The sequence below is a fragment of the Aedes albopictus genome, chromosome 2 (assembly GCF_035046485.1).
Source record: "Aedes albopictus strain Foshan chromosome 2, AalbF5, whole genome shotgun sequence".
In the NCBI taxonomy this organism is placed as follows: domain Eukaryota; kingdom Metazoa; phylum Arthropoda; class Insecta; order Diptera; family Culicidae; genus Aedes; species Aedes albopictus.
Window position 1 is genome coordinate 242951891 of NC_085137.1, and position 20920 is coordinate 242972810.

General features: G+C 43.6%; 4 protein-coding genes across 6 annotated transcripts in view; 1 reads left to right on the forward strand and 3 right to left on the reverse strand.

Moving 5' to 3' along the window:
* The window catches only part of LOC115258207 (F-box/WD repeat-containing protein 5), a 33834-nt gene extending 32022 nt beyond the window's left edge, over positions 1–1812 (reverse strand). For 2 of the 3 annotated variants that reach the window (XM_062851428.1, XM_062851427.1), the window contains exon 1: positions 1173–1812. In XM_062851428.1, the coding sequence (XP_062707412.1) occupies positions 1173–1503 (331 nt within the window). In that variant the 5' untranslated portion in view covers positions 1504–1812. The remainder of the gene's footprint in view (positions 1–1172) is intronic. The other variant, XM_062851429.1, reaches the window with a different exon arrangement.
* Positions 1813–5393: 3581 nt separating this feature from the next.
* LOC134287069 (uncharacterized protein K02A2.6-like) lies at positions 5394–9311 on the reverse strand. The gene has a single exon (XM_062848778.1). The coding sequence runs from the start codon at positions 9017–9019 to the stop codon at positions 5702–5704; it is 3318 nt and encodes a 1105-aa protein (XP_062704762.1). The 5' UTR covers positions 9020–9311; the 3' UTR covers positions 5394–5701.
* A 3064-nt stretch (positions 9312–12375) lies between these two features.
* LOC134286421 (uncharacterized protein K02A2.6-like) lies at positions 12376–14412 on the forward strand. Its single transcript, XM_062848031.1, has one exon. It carries the CDS (start codon positions 12376–12378, stop codon positions 14410–14412), a length of 2037 nt encoding a protein of 678 aa, XP_062704015.1.
* Positions 14413–15507: 1095 nt separating this feature from the next.
* LOC115254005 (zinc finger CCCH domain-containing protein 11B) lies at positions 15508–20126 on the reverse strand. Its single transcript, XM_029858255.2, has one exon. It carries the CDS (start codon positions 19793–19795, stop codon positions 19307–19309), a length of 489 nt encoding a protein of 162 aa, XP_029714115.1. The 5' UTR covers positions 19796–20126; the 3' UTR covers positions 15508–19306.
* Positions 20127–20920: the final 794 nt, after the last annotated feature.

Here is a 20920-nt window from a genome sequence, read left to right on the forward strand (position 1 = left end):
TTTGCTCAGTTCATCGGGCTGAGTTGATTGGTATATGAGACTCGGCCCTGCGGGCCTCGGATAGAAAGTCGTGTTTTCGAGCGGTATTTATACTCTTCCTATGGGTGTAAGAAGGGTAAAAAACAACATTGTTTAACCATCAAATCAAAATAATTGGCTTCTTTAGCGGTGTTGAGATAATTCCCATATTCAGAATCTGCATGCAAAACTGAGGCGAAATCCAAATTTTCATAAATTTCTGTGCCCGGGAACCTATTTAAAAATCAGTTTGAAGTTTGTATGGGGGCGATTTGTCGAATCACCCCTCGTCGCATTTTGTACTGGGCGGAGCTGTCAAGCAGTTGGCCAGCTGTCAAAAGGTGATTTCGAAAATTCTTTTCGAAATCAATTTTAGGTGCCAAAATGAAGTTCTAAAAATCTGAAAAAAATAATGGTGGCTCAGAAAAAGGTGCTCTTTCGTATAAAATCAAAAAATCAAAACATTTTTCTTAATTTAAAAACCCAATTGATTGGTGTTGAATTTATTGGAAACTAGCTGTCCCGGCAGGCGTTGTACTGCCATTTTGGGTGTGGTTGTACGACAACTGTTGTGGGGTCATTACAGCACCGCACTCTAGATTGGTTTTATTGCGATTTTTTTGAATTGCTGCCCCGTTCGTAACAATTTCAGTAATTTAACAACAATTTTCAATTTTAGGTGATATTCATAACTTGTTATACATATAAACATAGTCATCACGAATACGAACCGAACCGTGCCGGAGTCATACTGATTGGTTCAGCCGTTCTTTAGTTTTGTTGCCTCAAAGGAAATTCAAACTTATTTTTATATATATAGATATATATAGATAGATAGATAGATGGAAATAAAAATCATTACAAAGTATTATTATTTTGTTTTTGTTCAACAAGATTAAACTTTTCTAAAATTCCAATTGTAAAAAATATATGAAAAATATGTATAAAAAATATAAAAATAGTAAGTATTCACGTGCTCCGTCAATAATAATCCGCAAACCTCTACCCATGCGCAATAAACACGAAACGGAAAGTGAATTCAGCTTTTTCACACATGAACGGCAAGCAAGACGCAATTATGTCACCATCATCGCACTGCTGCCCCGCTGCCCGATTCAAACATACAATAATACCAAAAATAGGCCTCGACTTACCTGGCTTCAATCCAATGTTGGTGTCCACATTGAATTCCCTCTGAAAGTACTTGCGCCATATGTAGTCGTCGCGGCTCAGCTTGTTCCACCGTTTGCAGGTCTGGCCCGCATTCAGCATATCCCGGGGCTCCAGATAGAGGAAGATTTTCGTAAACATCGGTTCCGGAATGAACACCCAGGGAGAGTTCTCGCAGTAATCTTCTTCAGCTTCGCCCACGAGACTACCGCTGCTGCTGCTGCTCCCCGATCGGGAACGACAACCTTCCGGCGGATCATTCGTTGATCCCCCTTCTCGTCGAAATTCCACGGAAGATGATGGTGCATCGGACATTTTTTCCTCCGATTACTCACCGATCCCGCTGACGAGATTTTGCAATCGATTATCCTCACTGCACAAAGCTATTCAAAGATGCTGACCGTCGGGCTGAACCGAAATTGGTACAAGCGAAAACTTGCAGAACGTAAACCGAAAACAATCGCGTTTAAATACCCAATAATTATTTTTATTTTGCTACCGAAGAAGCCAATATCGATATTCTGCCACTGTTTTGCACTGATACTTTCCTACTTTTCGCGTCGTAACCCGTGTCTGTTTTCGAACTAACTACTGCGCGATTTGCCCACCACACCACCAGCAGTGTGATGCGAATGCCCAGATGGAGAGAATGTAAATAAAAATAAACAGAATCTCACTTCGCTTCCAAACACAAGCAAAGGGACGACAAAAAAAGCAAAACATTTCACGCGCGCACACACACACACATATCTCGCGTTACATTTGAAAAGGGCCTATCCCTAGAACGTAAACATTGAGAAAAATCGATGCAAACATTTTCCATCACATTTCCTATTCGTATTTCACAATTTTTGGATTTTTCAACATGCATTTCGTTTTAATGACACAAGAATAGATGTATCTATGCTTCAATAATCAAGTTTAAATTAAAAATTATCAAAAAAGTATGAAAAATTATAGATAAACATGTTAGGCTAATTTGAAAAGTTTCACCCAGGGTACGCCTTATTGTGAGTCTTTCTAAAATTTTCTTAGCGTGGATTGGTCCCCCGAGTGAGTCCGTTGTTGACATCGTGTCAAGGCTTGGCCGTTTTTGACAGAGAGAACTCTCTCTCTCGGCGCTCGAGCCGAGAGCCGTTCGGAAAATTTTCGGTTGTCGGCCCTTTAAACGAGAGGACCAGCAAATGAAAACAAAATTTTACCGTTACTGGCCCATTTGGAGCACGGGCTTATGAATGATTGGGGAAAAAAGCAATGTTCGGCCGTTTTGAAGGTGGGGTTTATTTTGATAAGATTAACGGTTAGGCGGGTGATGTTTGCACAGTATGTTACTGTTGGGGGGTGCTATTGAAAGGTATCAAAATCGATTTGTTTACATTTTAGGGATAGGCCCTTTTCAAATGTAACGCGAGATATCGGCACGCACTCTTGCGCGATGACAGCTGATTGTTCAGAAAAAGAACGAGTGACGTCATCGTTTGTTCCGAAACGGTTCGAATGTGAGGAAGCAAATGAACAGGGGCGTATTACGGGGCTCCAGCAGTCTATTTTATGAAGTTGTAATAAAATCCATGCTTTTGACTAATTTGGCGATATTTTTCAATTCGTTCGTTATGAAGTACTTTTTATCAGGTTTACAAACCGGATAAACTTTATTTTAACGGATCATGAAGTTGTTTTTTTACAAAATTCATCTTTTATGTAAAATAGAGGAGTGCAGGTGGCCACCTTGCCCAAGGGGAGTGATATATGTATCCTTTTCTAACCGGATTTTCCGTTCCAAACCGTACACCGAAGATATTTTCCGTATATATATTATGTGTGAAACTACATAATTTTTTGCAATTTGGCATCACCTTTAAAAAGTATGATTGCAAACATAAATTCTATAAAACTGCCACATATAAAAGTAATGTCTAGCAGTATATGAAAATTATTGGGGTGTTGAATAAAAGTTATGTGTGGGTATTTTGATATCTATGCATGAGTAGCTTATAACAATTATGTGTAAATTTCAAATAACATCAAAATCATAGAAAAAGAAATAACATTGTTTTTGTTTAAGGTTAAGAAAAGTATTTAATGGATTTTTTATCTTAATCGATAAAAAAATAACTTAATATAGACACCACAGTGACTTCAGTACGGATCGACTGATTTGCATAAATGTTTTACTGGTCCATTGGCTCAGGTCGGAGGTTCGTGGTTGGGCTTCCGGCTGCGCTTGCTGTATTTGGCGCATTTTTCATGTCGTTACGGTGTATCCGAGAATGCTTGACTTAGTAGACCTAGCAGGCCACTACTCGTTCCTCGGCCAGGGGTTCCTGGGTGGCTGCCATCGCGGCTGCTCTTGTACAGCTTTCGGTTTTCCTGGACGTCATCATTGTCCGGAGTAAGTTGTGGTGGCCGATTTGGGTTTTATTGTCCTTGGCGGTTCTTCAAGCCCCTTCTCGCTTGTATTTGTCTTGGTCGGAACAAATCGCACGGCGTATAGTCTGGGTAAAACGAACGATATTCGGGGCCATCTCTTGACTCCCTTTTTTTCACCGGAGACGCAGATCTGGTTTTGTCATCGCTGAGATCACTGCTTCACTGCTTGCTTTTCGATATGGCTCAACTGAAATTGACCAAAAATAAATGTTTAAACAGTATTTTTTCAAGTAATTTACAATAAAAGATACCTTCACAGCTCTTCACACGATTTAGCAGAAAACTTTCCCGATGCTTTTGATTGGCGCGAAAAGTGTTGTTGTTTTGGCCCTGAATTGAAGCGGTCAAACTTCAAATTTAAATGTGGATGAATATAATTTTTAACTATAGCAGTATAATTATACTTTTTATGTTTGATCATTTATAAATGATATTTTTGCCGTATATACTAGTATGGGACAAACATCAAATTCTCGCTCCAGTTGACTTTTTCGATCCCATTTAGGTCCCATATGAAAAGTACAAAATTTCAGCGCAATCGGTGAAACTATAATTTAGCGCAAGCGGTTTAAAGTTTTCATAGGATTTACTATGGGAAAAGTTACACTTCCAAACAAAAAATCCCAGAGGTAGCCCCTTGTCTCCTTAATTCAAATCGATCAACGCTTCTTGTAGAAAAATCATTTATAAAACTTTCCTTCGAAGACCGCAAAACAATTGGATGCTTGTGGAAAAAGTTATTGATTTATTACCGATTAGTGATCCAGCGAACGGCTTTTTGTTTTGTTTTATCAGCAGCACTGTAGCTGCTGCCTTGACTGCTGCTGTTTCTGGGGGTGGTGATGCCACCCGCCACCCCATGCAGCAACGGCAACAGCAGTGCTGCTGATAAAACAAAACAAAAAGCCGTTCGTTGGATCACTCATCGGTAATAAATCAATAACTTTTTCCACAAGCATCCAATTGTTTTGCGGTCTTCGAAGGAAAGTTTCATAATTGATTTTTCTACAAGAAACGTTGATCGATTTGAATTAAGGAGACAAGGGGCGACCTCTGGGATTTTTTGTTTGGAAGTGTAACTTTTCCCGTAGTAAATCCTATGTAAACTTTGAACCGCTTGCGCTAAATTATAGTTTCACCGATTGCGCTGAAATTTTGTACAGTTCATATGGGACCTAAATGGGATCTAAAAAAGCACCTGGAGCGAGGATCTATTTTTTCCATACAAGCGTGTCCCATACTAGTATATACGTGTTATGGTTCGCCGCATAAGTAGCAATATTATCGTCGCACCACCAAATCGAAGTCGTCGCTAGAAGCACATGCGAAGTTGCAGCTGCGAAGTAAATTTGAATCTAATTTTTCTGTTGCGCATCATTAAGCTAATTAAGAGTAACAATATGCACTAATCCAAAATGAGTTGCGACATTTCTAAGTAGGTTAAAAATCAATTTTCGCACGTTCGGTCACTTCGTATTTCGACCAAAAGCATAATATAGTCGTTATAATACTTATGCTAGAACATTTAAAACTAACGTTTGGAAAGTCTTATAAATCGTAAAGGTTTCACTTACATAAACTTTACGTTTGCAATTTTATCAGTGTACGGAGCCATGACTGCGTCACGAAAAGATGTACACGAATAAAACCACCACACCCGGCCGGATCTCGATCTGACCTTGATACAACTAATAGTCCCAAAATAGACCAATAACTAAAAATTCCGTAACATTTCAATCTTCCTTCATTTTTCGATAGATAACCCTTACTTCCTTTTATGGTTTCGGGCCCAAGGTGGCCGAACTCGCGAACGCGAATACTTGGCGCGAAACCACAATAATTAGTCGCGGATATTTTAACAAATTAAAACGCGCGTCGTTACAATAAAACATTCTAAAACGACATCTTTATTTAACTGACTATCAACAAGTAAACAATATACATCGAAAGACAAACATGAATGAAAAGCACATACAGGAACGACGGCATCATAGTGTGGTAGCTCACGCTGCCAACTCGAGCTCAGCGGCGTGCTTGGTAGGGGCACTCCGCATATTCCATTGCGCTCCAACATCCCCCTCCTTCAATACAGGCGGTACGGATCGAACCAACGCGGCGGCCTTCGGGTCCTTGAAGAACGGCGTGGCAGTACCTGTGTGGGAGTTGCAGGTCCACTGCTGGCTGAAGCAAAATCTGGGGATGCTTCGGATGATGACCTGGATGACGACACTGGTGAAGACGAACTTGAGCTACGAACTGACGAATGGAAACTTGCTTGATGTTCAGGTTGTTGAGGCGGTCCAATTTCACGAGACACAGAAGAACTTTGCGGTGGCATCGTAAGCTGCTCTGGTGTCGATGCTACCGGAATCAACGAAGGCTTCTGTAGGTTACAAGAGTCAAGCAGAATCTCCAACGGTAGCTGAGTTCGGTCACGTCCTCGATTCTCAATAAGTTCTGGACCAGGATTAGAGGTGCTCGAGCGACTGCGTAGTTGATTGACGTGTGCTCGTATCAACCGACGATCCTCTGCCCATACGCTGTACATAACGAGGCCAATCCGTTCGCAGACCACGCCCGGGGCCCAGCGCCACTTATTTTTGGTAAACAGCTTCGCATACACAAGGTCATGTGCAGCAAAGCGGCGCTTCTGTGAGTCTTGCTCTGGTTCGGCTGCAACGGCAGATGAAACAGGTGGAGGACGAAGTAGATCCAAATTCGTACGTATGCGGCGTCCGAACATCGCTTCGGACGGGGATTTTCCATCGACGACTTGCCTGTTTGGGGTTGTTCGATACACCAACAGAAAAACGTCCAATGCTTCTTGCAGCGTACTTGTATTCCTCCCCTCCTGAATCTTCTTCACCGAACGCTTGAAGGTATCCACGAACCTCTCCGCTTGTCCGTTGGATTGAGGATGGAACGGAGCCGTGGTAACGTGGTGTATTCCGTTGTCGACACAAAACTTCTGGAACTCTATGCTCGTAAACTGTGTACCATTGTCGCTGACAACTACTTCCGGCATTCCGAGACGAGCAAATAGACTTCTCAGGATGCTGATCGTTGCTGCTGATGTAATCCGTCGCGTTTGAACAATCTCCGGCCATTTTGAGTACGCATCAACGGCCAGAAGAAAGTAGTCTCCATCTATCGGTCCCGCATAGTCTACATGAACCCGCTTCCACGGACCAGTTGGCTTTGGCCATGGAACAGGCGGCGAGTGCGGCGGCGATTTTGCCACAGACGCACAATGTTTACAGGACTTGACGTACGCAACGATTTCCTCATCTAAGGAAGGCCAGTATACAAAACTCCTAGCAATGGCCTTCATCCGTTGGATGCCTGGATGTCCCTGATGAAGCTGCAACAGGCATCGGTTTCGATGTTTCTCAGGAATCAGCAGTCTTTCTCCGAACATAATGCATCCACCTACCGTGTTCAGCGATTCTTGGCAAGCATGGAAACGAGCTATCTCTGGGTCCACAATTTTGGATTTCTCCGGCCAACCGTCTTGCAGGTAGCGATACACTTTCCGGAGCTTCGGGTCCGATTGGGTGTCCTTTTCGATGACCTTGAAACTCAGCGGGATAACATTAGAAGCTTCATTCACTACCGATCTCATATCTTCTTCCAGGATTACGCTGGCGATGACATAGTCTTCATCCGGTTTCGCATGGTTATCGATGAGCCTCGAAAGGACGTCGGCATTTCCAAATTTATCCGTCGGAACATACTCGATGACAAAGTCATACAACAACAGAGTGAGCGCCCATCGTTGTAGACGATTTGCGGTATAGATAGGGATCCCTTTCTTTGATCCAAAAATCCTCAGCAAGGGTGCGTGATCCGTCTGGAGTAGGAACTTGCGACCGAAGATCATTTTATGAAATTTGGTCATCGCAAAAATGATTGCCAGTCCTTCACGGTCCGGCTGACTGTATCGTTGTTCCGCTTTCGTTAACGCCCGTGCCGCATGCTGTACAACCTTCACTGAGCCATCAGGGAACTTGTGGCTTATAGTGGCACCTACTCCAATCGACGATGCGTCCGCAGACACTATTATCTCACGCCTCGGGTCGTAGTGAGTTAACAGGAGATCCGAGCTCAGAATCTCCTTAAACCGATCGAACGATTGCTGGCACTCGGCTGTCCACTGGAACTTGGCCCCATCCTTCAGCAACTCGTCGAGCGGGAACCTCAGAGAGCGCATATTCGGCACGAACTTTCCATAATAGTTAATGGCGCCCAAAAACGAACGAACGCCACTAACATCCGTGGGAACCGGAAGCTTCAGGATTGTTTCAATCTTCGCCGGATCTGGCCTTAACCCGTGACGATCCATCAGCAGTCCTAAGTAGCCGATTTGCTCCTTTCCGAAGGTACACTTATCGGCTCTGACCGTGAATCCAAATTCCTTCAACCGCTGCAGCACTGCTTCCAGGTTCTTCTTGTGATCCTCTGCGTCAACTCCACCGACGACCACGTCATCGAGGTACCCACTCACACATTCCAGCCCAGCCAGCATCGTATCAATTATTTGCTGAAAAGCTCCTGGCGCTGCTTTCACACCTGGCGGCAACCGGTTGTATTGGTAGAGGCCGCGATGTGTGTTAACCGTTAGAAGTTGCCGTGATTCTTCGTCGACTTCTACTTGCAGGAATGCGTCGGTCAAGTCGATCTGGCTGAACACGGTACAGTTTGCCAGACTCGCAAAAATGTCCTGTGGCAGAGGCAGCGGGTACTGATTGGGCTGCAGGGCATCGTTGAGACCCGTCGAATAATCGCCACATATCCGAATCGAACCATTCGCTTTGCGAACCACAACGATTGGAGCCGCCCAGTCTGAGTAATCCACAGGTGAGATGATTCCATCTTGCTCCAAACGGTCTAGTTCGTCGTTTACAGCCTGGCACATTGCATATGCAACCGGTCGCTTTGGGCGAAAAACTGGAGTTTTACCAGCCTTCAGGTCCAACTTCACCTCCATCTGCGGACTTCCGATTATCTTCCACGTTCTGCTTGAAATAATGGTGACGTCGGAGCCAGTGTCCAACTGCATTCTCACTGTTTCTCCATTCATCACTACCGGCACAAACTTCCTACGCTTCTGTACACTGCACGCATTCACTGTCACTACCTTCGAGTCTACGTGTCCTTTACGCCGATTGAACTGTCCACTTTTCACTTTCTCGGCACTCCGGCAGTATCCTTCTTTGTGGCCGGTTCTCGAACAATCACTGCACTTATGGTTCCTGAATGAACAGTTTCTAGCATAGTGCGATGCTCCGCACAACCAACACAACACTTCTGGTTTTCTGGCACTATTTCCGCTTCTTTTCTCGCTACTGGAACTCGACTTGAACTTCTCAGGACTCTTCTTGAACTGCTTCCACGATCGCATGGCGTTCACAGACGCCGGATTCTCAATCGTTTCCGTGTCATGCCGCAGGTTAACCAATCTCTGGCACTCCTCGGAAATCTGTTCCAGCGTGACATCATCTCGCTCTTCAATGCGAGTCAGCAAGCGTGTCCTTACCTCAGCATCACGGTCGGATTTCAGCCCGCAGACGAAGACCAAACATTTGAATTGCTCTTCGGTTAGCTTCGTGAGCTCAAATTCAACGCACGACTTGTTAATGCGACAAGCGTACGTGACGTAATCTTCGGTTGGCTGCTTCACAATTTGTAAACAGCGATATGGGATGATACACAAATTATGTCACGCAAAAATCGACCTTTTCCAACCCCCTCTCCCCCCTATGTCACACTTTTTGTATGGGATCTCAATATTTTTTGTAAGGGTCGTCACGCTCAGCAAAACCCCCCCTCCCCCCTAAAAGCGTGACGTAATTTGTGTACGGCCCCTATCGGCGGCTGATGACGGATTCCGAGGCACCAAACAGCGAGTTGAGCTTCTTCACGGTTTCCGCAAACGAAAAGTCTTTTGGAGCTTTTGGCAGTATGAAGCTTACATACCGCTCGTGCTCGGACATTCCCAGCTTCCTCATGAGCAGACGAACCTTCGCACTCTCGTCGAGACGACTGGCATCCTTTTCAAACAAGTCCTCGTATCGCTTGTACCATGCCGAAAACGTAACACTGCTCTCCGGATCATACCTGAACTCCTTCACATTATTGGCAAGCGAGTCCAGTATCGCCTCCGGATTCGGTGGCACTTGTACATGGATCGAGGTCATGATGCTGCGAAGTAACTGCTCCTGCTGGTGCATGAACATCTGTTGCTGCTGGTTCATAGCTTCCTGCTGCCGACTAATGGCTTCCTGCTGCTGTCGAAACAGCTCCGTCACATACTGCTGTTGCTGCTGCTGAAACCACTGGATATACGGATCACTTGGCGGTGGCAGTCTCGGTGGCACTTGTTGAAGCTGCGGAGGACGAATGAACGGCTGCTGATGCATCGCTTCGCCGTTTCCCAACGATTGTTGGCCATTACCGACCGGATTAGGCTGACCATTGTCTCCGGACGACATTCTCCTCCTCTTGCGTGGGGGGTACGTTTTGCCTGAACTTTACAGCGCAAAAAACGCACTAAAATTCCACTTCCGAAGTCGCCACTTTTATGGTTTCGGGCCCAAGGTGGCCGAACTCGCGAACGCGAATACTTGGCGCGAAACCACAATAATTAGTCGCGGATATTTTAACAAATTAAAACGCGCGTCGTTACAATAAAACATTCTAAAACGACATCTTTATTTAACTATCAACAAGTAAACAATATACATCGAAAGACAAACATGAATGAAAAGCACATACAGGAACGACGGCATCATAGTGTGGTAGCTCACGCTGCCAACTCGAGCTCAGCGGCGTGCTTGGTAGGGGCACTCCGCATATTCCATTGCGCTCCAACACTTCCAAATTCCCAATCTGACTTGTCAAACTTGAACACAGCTCCGTGATCAATCTAGTAATCTAGATTGTGTTTAAAATTTTGAACATGCTCTTGAGAGTTTGAATGGAACAATTTTGGCACGCTCACTGAACATGAGCGTTCAAAATGCATCTCTGGCTTGAGCAGCAGTTAGACGCGGTTACGGAGGTTAGCAACGAATAAATGCGGATTTTTTCCGGTTAGCAAAGAAAGTGTCATTGCTCTTCTTCAGACGACAAACGGCGCGTTCGGTTCCGGAATGGAAACCCTCGGGTTATGGCGCATATAGATGACTTCATCCAGCTCTCCATTAAGGTACGCCGTCTTGACATCCACATGCTTCACGACCCAATTGTTGCGGGCAGCGACAGTCAGCAGCACGCGAAACGTGACTTGCTTCGCCGCGGGCGCGAAAACTTCGTCGTAATCGACACCAAAATTCTGTGTGAAGACTTGTGCTACTACAATCCTCGCTTTATGCCGTTTGAAATTTCCTTTCTCGTCCTGTTTGGTTTTGAACAACCACTTGCAGCCCACTGCACGCTCGCCGGGTGGCAAGTCAACTAGCTCCCATGTGTTGTTTCGCATTAACTCACGATATTCTTCCTTCATTGCAGCTCTCCAGTGGTCAACGTCTGCGGATCGCAACGCTTCGGTGAAACAGCGGGAGTCATCGCAGCCCTTGCTCACGAGACAGTTGCTAGTCGACGCTCCTTGTTGCGTTTGCTGCTGGCTCGCAGCGGGAACCGATGCGACTCGTGAAGTACCGGCGTTGATCGATCCTGGTGCTGTTCTGAAAATTGGTAGGAGGGCAGGCGGACAGCCCCTATTGTCCATCACAGCTCAATTGTGGCAGGATATTTGACTAGCACCAAATTTAATTCGAGTCATGCCACAATCATACACTGAAATAAATTTTGTTGTGGAAATTACCGATTCCATAGTAAAATTACTAACCGTACCTATGATTCTCAACCAACAACATTTTCCAGTTAATTCCACTAAAACACTGTCAACTTAACAAGCAGTGCAGTTAACATTAACAAAAATAATCTTAATTTAACAAATCTGGAGCTTGATTTGAATAGGTCGTATGTACATTTGTCGATAAAATTCGATCAGTTTATTTTAGTTATTGTAGCAATAGGGAAGATATTTTGGAAACTTTTAATGATGGAACGGAAAGCCTGTTTTGTGATGATTCTGCTGTATGTATCAACTTTGTTCAATTTCATTGGTTTTTGCTATAATAAGCGAATCTAACTGATCGAATTTTTAATCAACAAAAGCACATACGACCTTTTCAAATCGGGCTCCAGAAATGAGCATTGTATTTTTAACCCTAAAAGGGAAACCTTCATGGCCTCAGTTTCGGCACCTCGCTGAGTGTGTTCCATTAAAGACGAGCTCTGAAAGGCGGCTGGGGTCCAAATGGACCCCAGGTATCCCTTTTAGGGTTAACCATACTGTGTTGTAAAATGCGTGTCCTGCAAAAATTAACAATGTTTTGTTGTTAAGACGACTATGCTTTTAGTTGAATTTACTACAATGCATTTCAGTATGCATCAAGCACATTTCAGCTACCTATTTATGACTACAATATTCCTAAATAATGGACGCAGTGGTTAAAAGGCTCTACAGTTGAGGAAAAATGAGATGTTTAAAAAAATGGTTGATCAGGTTCTTAGATTTAGCCGTGTTCGAGAATGTTGAGGAGTCAAGCAAGCCATGATTTTCCTTTGTTATAATGTCATTCAGAAATACATTCATTCTTGTTCTACCATTCAACCAAAGCAGTCATAACTCTTAACTGTAGAACATAACAGTTTTTGGCGACGAGAATTTACGAAACCACACGAAGCAAAATGTCTCCAGAATTCGAAGCGAATCTTTTGAGGATCCTGGAAAATCAAGGCCGCATTCTTGCAGAGTTGTCAGCTTCCCGGGCGGCAGAAGCTCAAGCTAGTCAAGCAGGACAAGGGGACGGTAATCTGCAACGCAGTCAGCAGCATCCGGAAGAACCACGTCTGCGGAATCAAAGCGAGTTTCTGATCGAATCGTTGTCAAGCGCAATCAACGAGTTCAACTACGACCCGGAAGCAGGAATAACATTCGAAGCCTGGTTTGCCAAATATGAAGATCTGTTTGAAGAAGACGCTCGAGCTCTGGACGGACCGGCCAAGGTTCGATTGCTGCTTCGAAACCTCAGCACCGTAGCGCATAAGAAGTATGTGAGCTACATCCTTCCGAAGAAGCCGAAGGAAGTGACTTTCGATGAAACCATCAAGACATTGAAGTCCATCTTCGGTCGTCAAACATCGCTCTTCAATCAACGTTACCAGTGTCTGCAACTCAAGAAGGATCCGACCGACGACTACTTCACCTACGCTGGAGTTGTGAATGAAAAGTGCGAAGAATTCAAGCTCTCGGAGATCAACGCGGACCAATTCAAGTGTTTGATGTTTGTTTCCGGCCTGAATTCAAGCAAGGACTCGGATGTTCGGACAACCCTTCTATCACGGATCGAGAGTTCCAATCCCGCTACGCCGATGACCCTACGCTCGCTAGCAGAGGAATGCCAGAGACTCCTGAATCTGAAACGAGACACCGCCATGATCGAGAAGACCGGAGGAAAACAAACCGTTTGTGCAGTGAAGAATTCATCAAAACCGCCGCACAACAGCAAACCGCAATCCGAAATTCCGAACACACCATGTTGGAGATGCGGCGACATGCATTATTCGAAGAATTGCCCCTACCTCCAGCATGAGTGTAAATCCTGCAAGAAAACTGGACACAAGGAAGGTTATTGCTCCTGTTTCAAGCAAAAGGATAGGAAGAAGAAGCGTCCATTCAAGAATAACGCTGTGGCTAAAGCACAAGGTCTGTACACCATCAATCAGGTCAGTATCGCAGCCAGACGTAAGTTCGTGAACCTGGAGATCAACGGACATCCAGTACGACTACAACTAGACAGCGCAGCAGACATCACCGTGATTTCATCGGACGTGTACAAACAAATAGGCAGCCCCGTTGGAAGTTCAGCATCCATCAACGTTGTTAACGCATCAGGTGACGACATGGGCCTTATAGCTGAATTCGAATGTACCGTTACTTTGAACGACGTCGTGAAGCAAGGAAGATGTTACGTCACAAACGTGGACAATCTCAACTTGTTCGGCACCGAGTGGATCGAGCTGTTTGGATTGTGGGACGTTCCGTTCAACGCAGTCTGCAATCAAGTCTCCTCAAAATCACATCCAAAATCGGAAGAACTTGTCAACCGTCTACGATCGAAATTCAAGAACGTGTTCAGTGAAGACCTTGGATTGTGCACTAAAAAGAAGGTATCGCTATCAGTCAAGCCAGGTACCAAGCCCGTATTTCGTCCAAAGCGTCCAGTTCCGTATGCATCAACAGAGAAGATTGAAGCCGAGCTGGATCGTCTACAAGGTTTGGGAATCATTTCGCCAATTCCATACTCCGAGTGGGCGGCTCCCATCGTTGCTGTACGAAAACCGAACGGCAAAGTGAGAATTTGCGCGGACTATTCCACCGGACTAAACGAAGCTTTGGAACCGAATCAACATCCGTTACCGTTACCACAGGACCTGTTTGCGAAGCTGGCGGGCAAGAAGTACTTCACTCAAATCGATTTATCCGATGCTTATCTACAAGTAGAAGTCACGGAAGAGTCCAGGAAGATGCTGTCAATCAACACTCACAAAGGCTTATTCCAATTCAATCGACTTTCCCCTGGTGTCAAGACGGCCCCCGGCGAGTTCCAGCACATCGTGGACAATATGATTGCGGATTTGGAGGACGTAAAATGTGGAAGATGCATTGCAAACATTCCTTCAAGCATATCGTTACACACCCAACCCTTCTCTACCGGACAGTAAATCACCGGCTGAGGCATTACTCGGAAGAAAAGTTCGGACAGTCTTCGATCTAATGAAACGACCGGAACAGCAGGTGGTACACAGCAATGAGAAACAAAATGCTCAATTCAACAAGAAGCATGGAGCCAAGCATCGCAGTTTCGTGATCGGTGAGAAAGTATATGCTGAAATTCACATACGAAATGAGAAATACTGGGCCGAAGGAGTGATCATCGAACAAAAAGGAAATGTGGTGTACAACGTTCTTTTGGAAGACAAACGACGTCGAGGTTTGATCCGATCCCATGCAAATCAACTACGACGACGAACACTATCGGAACCTGCAGCGATTGAAGACAATACGATTCCGTTGCAAATACTGCTGGACGAGTTTTCAGTCACAGAACCTATTCCAGTTCAAGAAGACGATGGAGGTCAACGGGAGGTTTTGCCAGAAGCAAACGACGACCCGCTATCCCAGCCAGCTGAAGTTCAGCTGCAACCGTTTTTGGATGTTCCTGGGCCTTCGAGATTGTACGATCGTGACCAACCATCAACGCAGCGACTGGCGAAGAAAAGGAGCATTCCGTTCCGTGATCCATCCAGCAGGAAACGAAGACTCCCATCTCACTTCGAATATTATGAGATTTATTAAGGGGGAGATGTTGGGGAGTCAAGCAAGCCATGATTTTCCTTTGTTATAATGTCATTCAGAAATACATTCATTCTTGTTCTACCATTCAACCAAAGCAGTCATAACTTTTAACTGTAGAACATAACAGAGAATTCGAAATCGAAGTAATCGAAGTAATATTGTCGGGCCGCCACCAAACCGGACGTCGCATAATCAAGTCGCGACGCGACCCAACTCGCGACGTTTTTGAATCATGTCAAAAGTAGTGCGCATCCTTCTCGTTCTTGCCAGCAACACTGCGCACTAGATGCGAAACAGTTGCGACACTTGTGGACCAAGAAAATAGCGATTTTTGATTGAATGTCTGTCTTGATTCCAACCGGATAGACAATACTTCCCGAGTATCCTGTCGGCGGTCACACTAGGGCTGAACGGAATTCAGGGAACGGTTCTTTCCAAAAAACGAAAAGACAAAACTCGCCTTCCTGTTGTTTTGTTGTTGCTTTATTGATAATTTTAGACTTACACTTCCAAACTAGTTTCATTATTATGTTTCTGCTTTTTGCCGTTATAGTTGCGGTATATTCTTGTGGTAGTTTTAGTCTAACACATTACTCAATTTTGTTCAGCAAATTCTCTAATTGTTTTGACGTGTCTGTATATCAATTTTATATTTAATATTTTTTTTTTGGGATTGGTTTATTTTTCATTTATTAATTTTAGCTAACATATTTCACGATTATTGGGCTTTTTATTCTTTTTTATTATTCTGATCTGTGTCGTGCAACTGTTCAAGAAATATTATACATTTTTTTTCGACTATTTTTTTTTTCAATATAATTGTTACATGTTAGTATATGTAAGTGTCTGTTAATGTGTAACTGTGTTGGTGTGGTTTTTCATAATGCATGTATAAGTGTGTGGGTGTGTTCATACTGAATTCTAAACTTCCTATACAAGAATAGGTAAAAGCTTCGAGCTTTAATCATTTTTTTCTGTTCATATGATTGATTTCTAACGTAAAACGCTTATTAGTTGGAAAATTTCACTCAATTCTATTTTCGAGAACAGACAACAAGGGGAGAGGGGGTTACGGGTGTATGCTTCTTTATTTTTTTTTGTCGGAATATAATTTAGTCATGTTGGGTGCTAAGTGGTTGTTGCTATATCGAAGCAGATTTTCCACTAGGTTAGTTTTTGTTTGAAGAAAGTTTTTAGAAGAAGCAGACCAGTTTCGCAAACTATCATGCTGTGAGATGAATGGGAAAATCATTGTTCGTGAATGAAAGGATGTAAATGGTTCGTATTTTATTGCTGTTTATTTTAATCTATTTTAAGTGTTCATGCTTCATTTGAGGAACATCACCAAAGTGAGTAGAATAATTTACTAGTTTTGAATTGAACCATGTTGAACCGATCGATACGAATTATCACGGAGTATGCATTTCCTAGCAATTGTTAGTTGACGGTACATACAGGGTTACTGGAGGATTATTCTGTGAATCGCAAATCAACACAGGAATTTTCAGGGAACGTTTCTCTAGTGTCGACCTGTATTAAACCCTATATGGTTTCGAATTAGGCATTTTACACAATGTGCTATGTGTATTTCGCCTGTGGCGTTCTGCAATCGATAGTGATTTGGTTTTATCGCTGCGGTTATTTTTTGTGCAGTGATTGTCAAGAGTCTGATCTTGCCTAGTTTGAGTAGTGGCTACGGTTAGGATAGCTCAGATCAATCTCTAGCGTAAAAGAATACCAACGATCAATATCAGCAGACTTCAAAAAAATGAAACAGCCCAGGCGGGTTTATTCCAAGAAACCTTATTTCAAAGAGGGATTGGCTGTCTAGGTAATCTTGAAATCCTGGTGTTTGCAACTTTCAGTAGAATGAAACGACAAACTCGCGTATCATGCCTCCAGCACATGTGCTTGTAATGCAATCGTAGTTGCAATAGTCTCTGAAATAACTAGGTTTTTTTTCCCAACTCCTGGTGGGTCACAACACGCAAAGAACGCGGCACGAGACAGGACACAACACTTACACTGCCCATGATCGCAAATCAGTCTTATATTTGCTGGATTTCCTATTCATATGGGACAATTATGCGATCATGATTATAATAGTTCTTATAAAAACATTGAAAAGGTTTTAATTTACCTTTTAATTCGACCGATTTCGGGCTCGACGGTGACCCTTTTAATTTTTTTGTAAGAACTATAAGTGTTGTGTCCTGTTGTCGAGGTTCTTACGTTAGCACAAACCTCAAGAAATTGAAGTTCTGGTGGGTCATTAATGTAAAGTTTATCCCGAAAGTGGGTCGTGCGTTTTACGAAGAGCAGATCGATCAGGTTGACCTCTTTTCTTCTAGCATGCTTAGAATGCATTGTCGATCATCACACACATGATGTTTTTTCTCTTCTGGCTAACGTGCCTCTTAATGTGACCCAACACGCTTATCAATCTGGAAAGTCCGCTGTGACGCTTTTACACAAAGTTGTTTTATGGAGAAAGTATTCACACAAAAGCAATCTTGCTTGAGTGTTTTCTTAGATATCTAGTGTGTTTGTGGATGCCTCCAAGGGGGAGTCTTCCCACCACTTTTGGGGAATCTCGTAGCACATACGCTATTGAGACAACTCAATACTAGCGATTTTCCTAGTTATGGTTTTGTAGACAACTACCTGACATTATTAGTTGGCATGTGCATCAGCACCTTTTTCAACCTATTGCAAAACGCTTTTCAGGTAGTTGAGGACTGATGTCGTCAATATGGTCATTCGGTAAATCCGAGTAAAACATCTACATATTGTTCTTTTCACGAAAAGGCGGAACCAACTTTTGTGTCTGTTCGACGTTGCTGAACAGGATAAGAACGTTGGAGTTATTCTCGATTCTATACTTTCCTGTACACTTTACATAAAGTTCGGAATCAAGAAAGCTTGTGCGGCCTTTGAGCAATGCCTGCGAAACTGTGGTGTGAAACTTGAGATCTAAAATCCAAGTATAACAAAGTAAGTGTTGTAGTTACTTCTGTTAAAAAATTATCCATGAAACGTAAGTAGTTCATGTTCATTCTGAGACGAGCATTAAAATGTGATAAATCTAGTTTATTTCAAAATCAGTTCAGGGCCCGCACAAAGTCTGCTTCAGGCTCGCATTTTGATGATCACTGTGTCGCAGTCAACAACGCTCTACAGAAACTCCGAGATATGTTTCGAACCGACCGGTAATTATTCAGTACATGTTACGAGAACTTCCACAAAACGCGAATTATGGTCGCTCATCTACAAACAGGAAACAGCACAAAAAACGACATAAAATGCGCGCGAAATACTTGGCTCTTTTCAGAAATGTAAAACGAATGCATGTCTCCGAATCCACCGAATTGATATCAGCCGGGATCCAACGGGAGACCGCGTGTTAGCCTTTTAAGAGCTTTGATGACGATTATTTTTACTAGATTTATAGCAATTTCTCTACACTAGGGCTATATAAGTTTTTTTTTGTTTGAATAAAAATACGATTTAAGACGTGCGTTAACTCAGAAAGAAAAACCAAATCCTCGCTTTTCCCTACCAAAATTCTACGTTTAATTAAAGGTTTTTGTTTATATAAATAAGGATAATAATGCATTAGGGCTTCATAACAAGATTACGTGATATATAAGATAGTTCCATTATTGATTTATAATCACTTCTTCCTCGCGAAAACAATTAATAGCTAAACAACTAAACTGAATGCGGCCGGCGCCAAGCCGTAGGCGGCTGAGTAAAAATATGTAGTGAAAAATTGGTTTTTTCTAAATTTTGTGAATAAATAATCGAATAATAGGGCAATTTTGCAGGATTTCAAAGGAAAAGTGCCACTCAGAACCGGCCTACTGGTTCGACGCCGCCTACTAATAATAATCGTAATAGATGCAAACGTGATTTCTTGAATGCTCCGGTCACCGGTTGCTTCGTTTCGTTTCCTAATTCATCATCATCTAGTAGTCTATCCCTAGACTTGCACAACAAATGCTTCTTTTTAACGCGAATCCTCCCTCTCTGTCTATTGCACACTCTACCAGGGTTTGTATGGGTTGCATTTGTTGAAGCGGTGGTGTTCCGGTTCCCGCCCATTTCGTTGCGTAATTTTGCGAAATTAACTTACGTTTTTCTCTCTTTCCGGGGGGGGGGGGGGGGGGGGGGGATCTCCAAAGGCCAAAATCGGGGAGCTGGGGGTAGCAAATCAATCGAAAACGGGGTTCCAACAAAGCTCCTTAGAAATGTGTCCTCTTAGATGATGCGGGGCAGTAGGGTAGCGTAGTTGTAGTCCAGAACGACCGCCGGGGACGTTGTGTGCATCATGTGGGGCGTTGTGCCGGGGGTGGCCGAGGCCGCCGTTGGAGCTCCCGCCTGGGCCTGGGCCGCCGCCACCTGGGACATCATGCTGTGGCTCGTAGTGGCCGGATGGGGTAACGCCGCCGCCGCGGTGGTGGGAGCTTGCTGCTGTGGTTTCGGTGCCTTGTGCTGGAACACGCAGTGCGGCTTGCGACAACCGCCCGGTTGGTCCTCCCAGAAGCACGGCGTCGCCGAACGGGGCTTCTCGATCTTCATGTGACGCATCGTGCAGGTGCGATTGTAGCACTTGCCCTCCTGCCACAGCTTGCAGGTTTCCTCGTGGCCGAGCGCCGCCGGTTCGTGGCGGTACTCGCAGTTTGTTCCCTTCTTACATGTCGAGTAGTAGAAGAAGTAGCAGTCATGCAAATTCCTCGGTAGATCCATAAATGGTTGATTCTGCACTGGGGGTGTCTTCCGCGGAAGTCGTCGCCTGCTCGGTCGGAGAGCAATTTTTGCTGTCGTTGCTTCGTGTTCGCTTTCGCTGCTGCGGGGGATGAACGCTCGGCGGCGGTCGGTATCGGAACCTTTTTCGCACTATAGAGGATGTTCCGAATGGGCTGCAATGTGTTCTGTATGTTGCACTTTGAATGGAGAACTTTTGTCCACGATTAAATTGGATAATAATACAATAACACAAAATTGCTATTCCATCCACTATGTAAAATGGACCCCTGTCAGAGAGCGTGTCACTTTCACGATTTTTTATATTTTTCGAGCGATCTGTTGACAGCGCGCTGACAGACAAGGATCACCGTTCAACTCACTTTGTAGTGGTCTTGATTATACGGAATCAAAAATAATTATACCCAAGGTCTCTACAAAAAGATTCCTATCCATTTACAATCCATAACCTCATGACCTCGCTCATGACCAAGTTTTGTTTCGTTGAATGTTATCTCTGTTTTTTTATTTGTCACTTGACCATGTTATCAACAATCAATATGCAGGTAGCGGTTTTGTTGTGACGCCAGTCATTCCCCCAGTAAATTCGCCCAATCCTATTTTCATTGACGAATAGAAATACACTAGAACTCCAATGGCGCTGTAGTCACTTTTCCCATTTAATTATGTTAATAACTTTAATTGCAATAATTAACTATTTTTATGTGTCCCTCTTGTAGAGGACCTTTTGTTTTGGTAAACAAAATTTATTTGACACTTCTAGTACCGCTACTGACGCTGTAAGGGCGTGGCAAACTAGATGTTAGTCACACGAACAGTCGCGACATTGGACTTCTGTGGCTAGTTATTCTACACTGAAAAAAGTTTTCACATTGTTTTCATCTGATTTTCACATGAACTGTTTTCATATGCGTGTCCAATGAATTATATGGGAATATCACATAGATTTTGTGAAGTTATGTGATTTTCTAATAGAAGCTATGTGGTTTCCTAATGTTTTCCATATACCCTATTGATTTCATGTGATATTTCCGAAGAAATTTTCATCGGAAAATCCAATAACAGTTATATAGCCAAACTAATGGAAATTTTCCATTGGATATGTGA

Coding starts and splice junctions, on each gene's coding strand:
- LOC115254005 (XM_029858255.2), bottom strand. CDS start 19,795: ATGGATCTACCGAGGAATTTGCATGACTGCTACTTCTTCTACTACTCG.
- LOC134286421 (XM_062848031.1), top strand. CDS start 12,376: ATGTCTCCAGAATTCGAAGCGAATCTTTTGAGGATCCTGGAAAATCAA.
- LOC134287069 (XM_062848778.1), bottom strand. CDS start 9,019: ATGCGATCGTGGAAGCAGTTCAAGAAGAGTCCTGAGAAGTTCAAGTCG.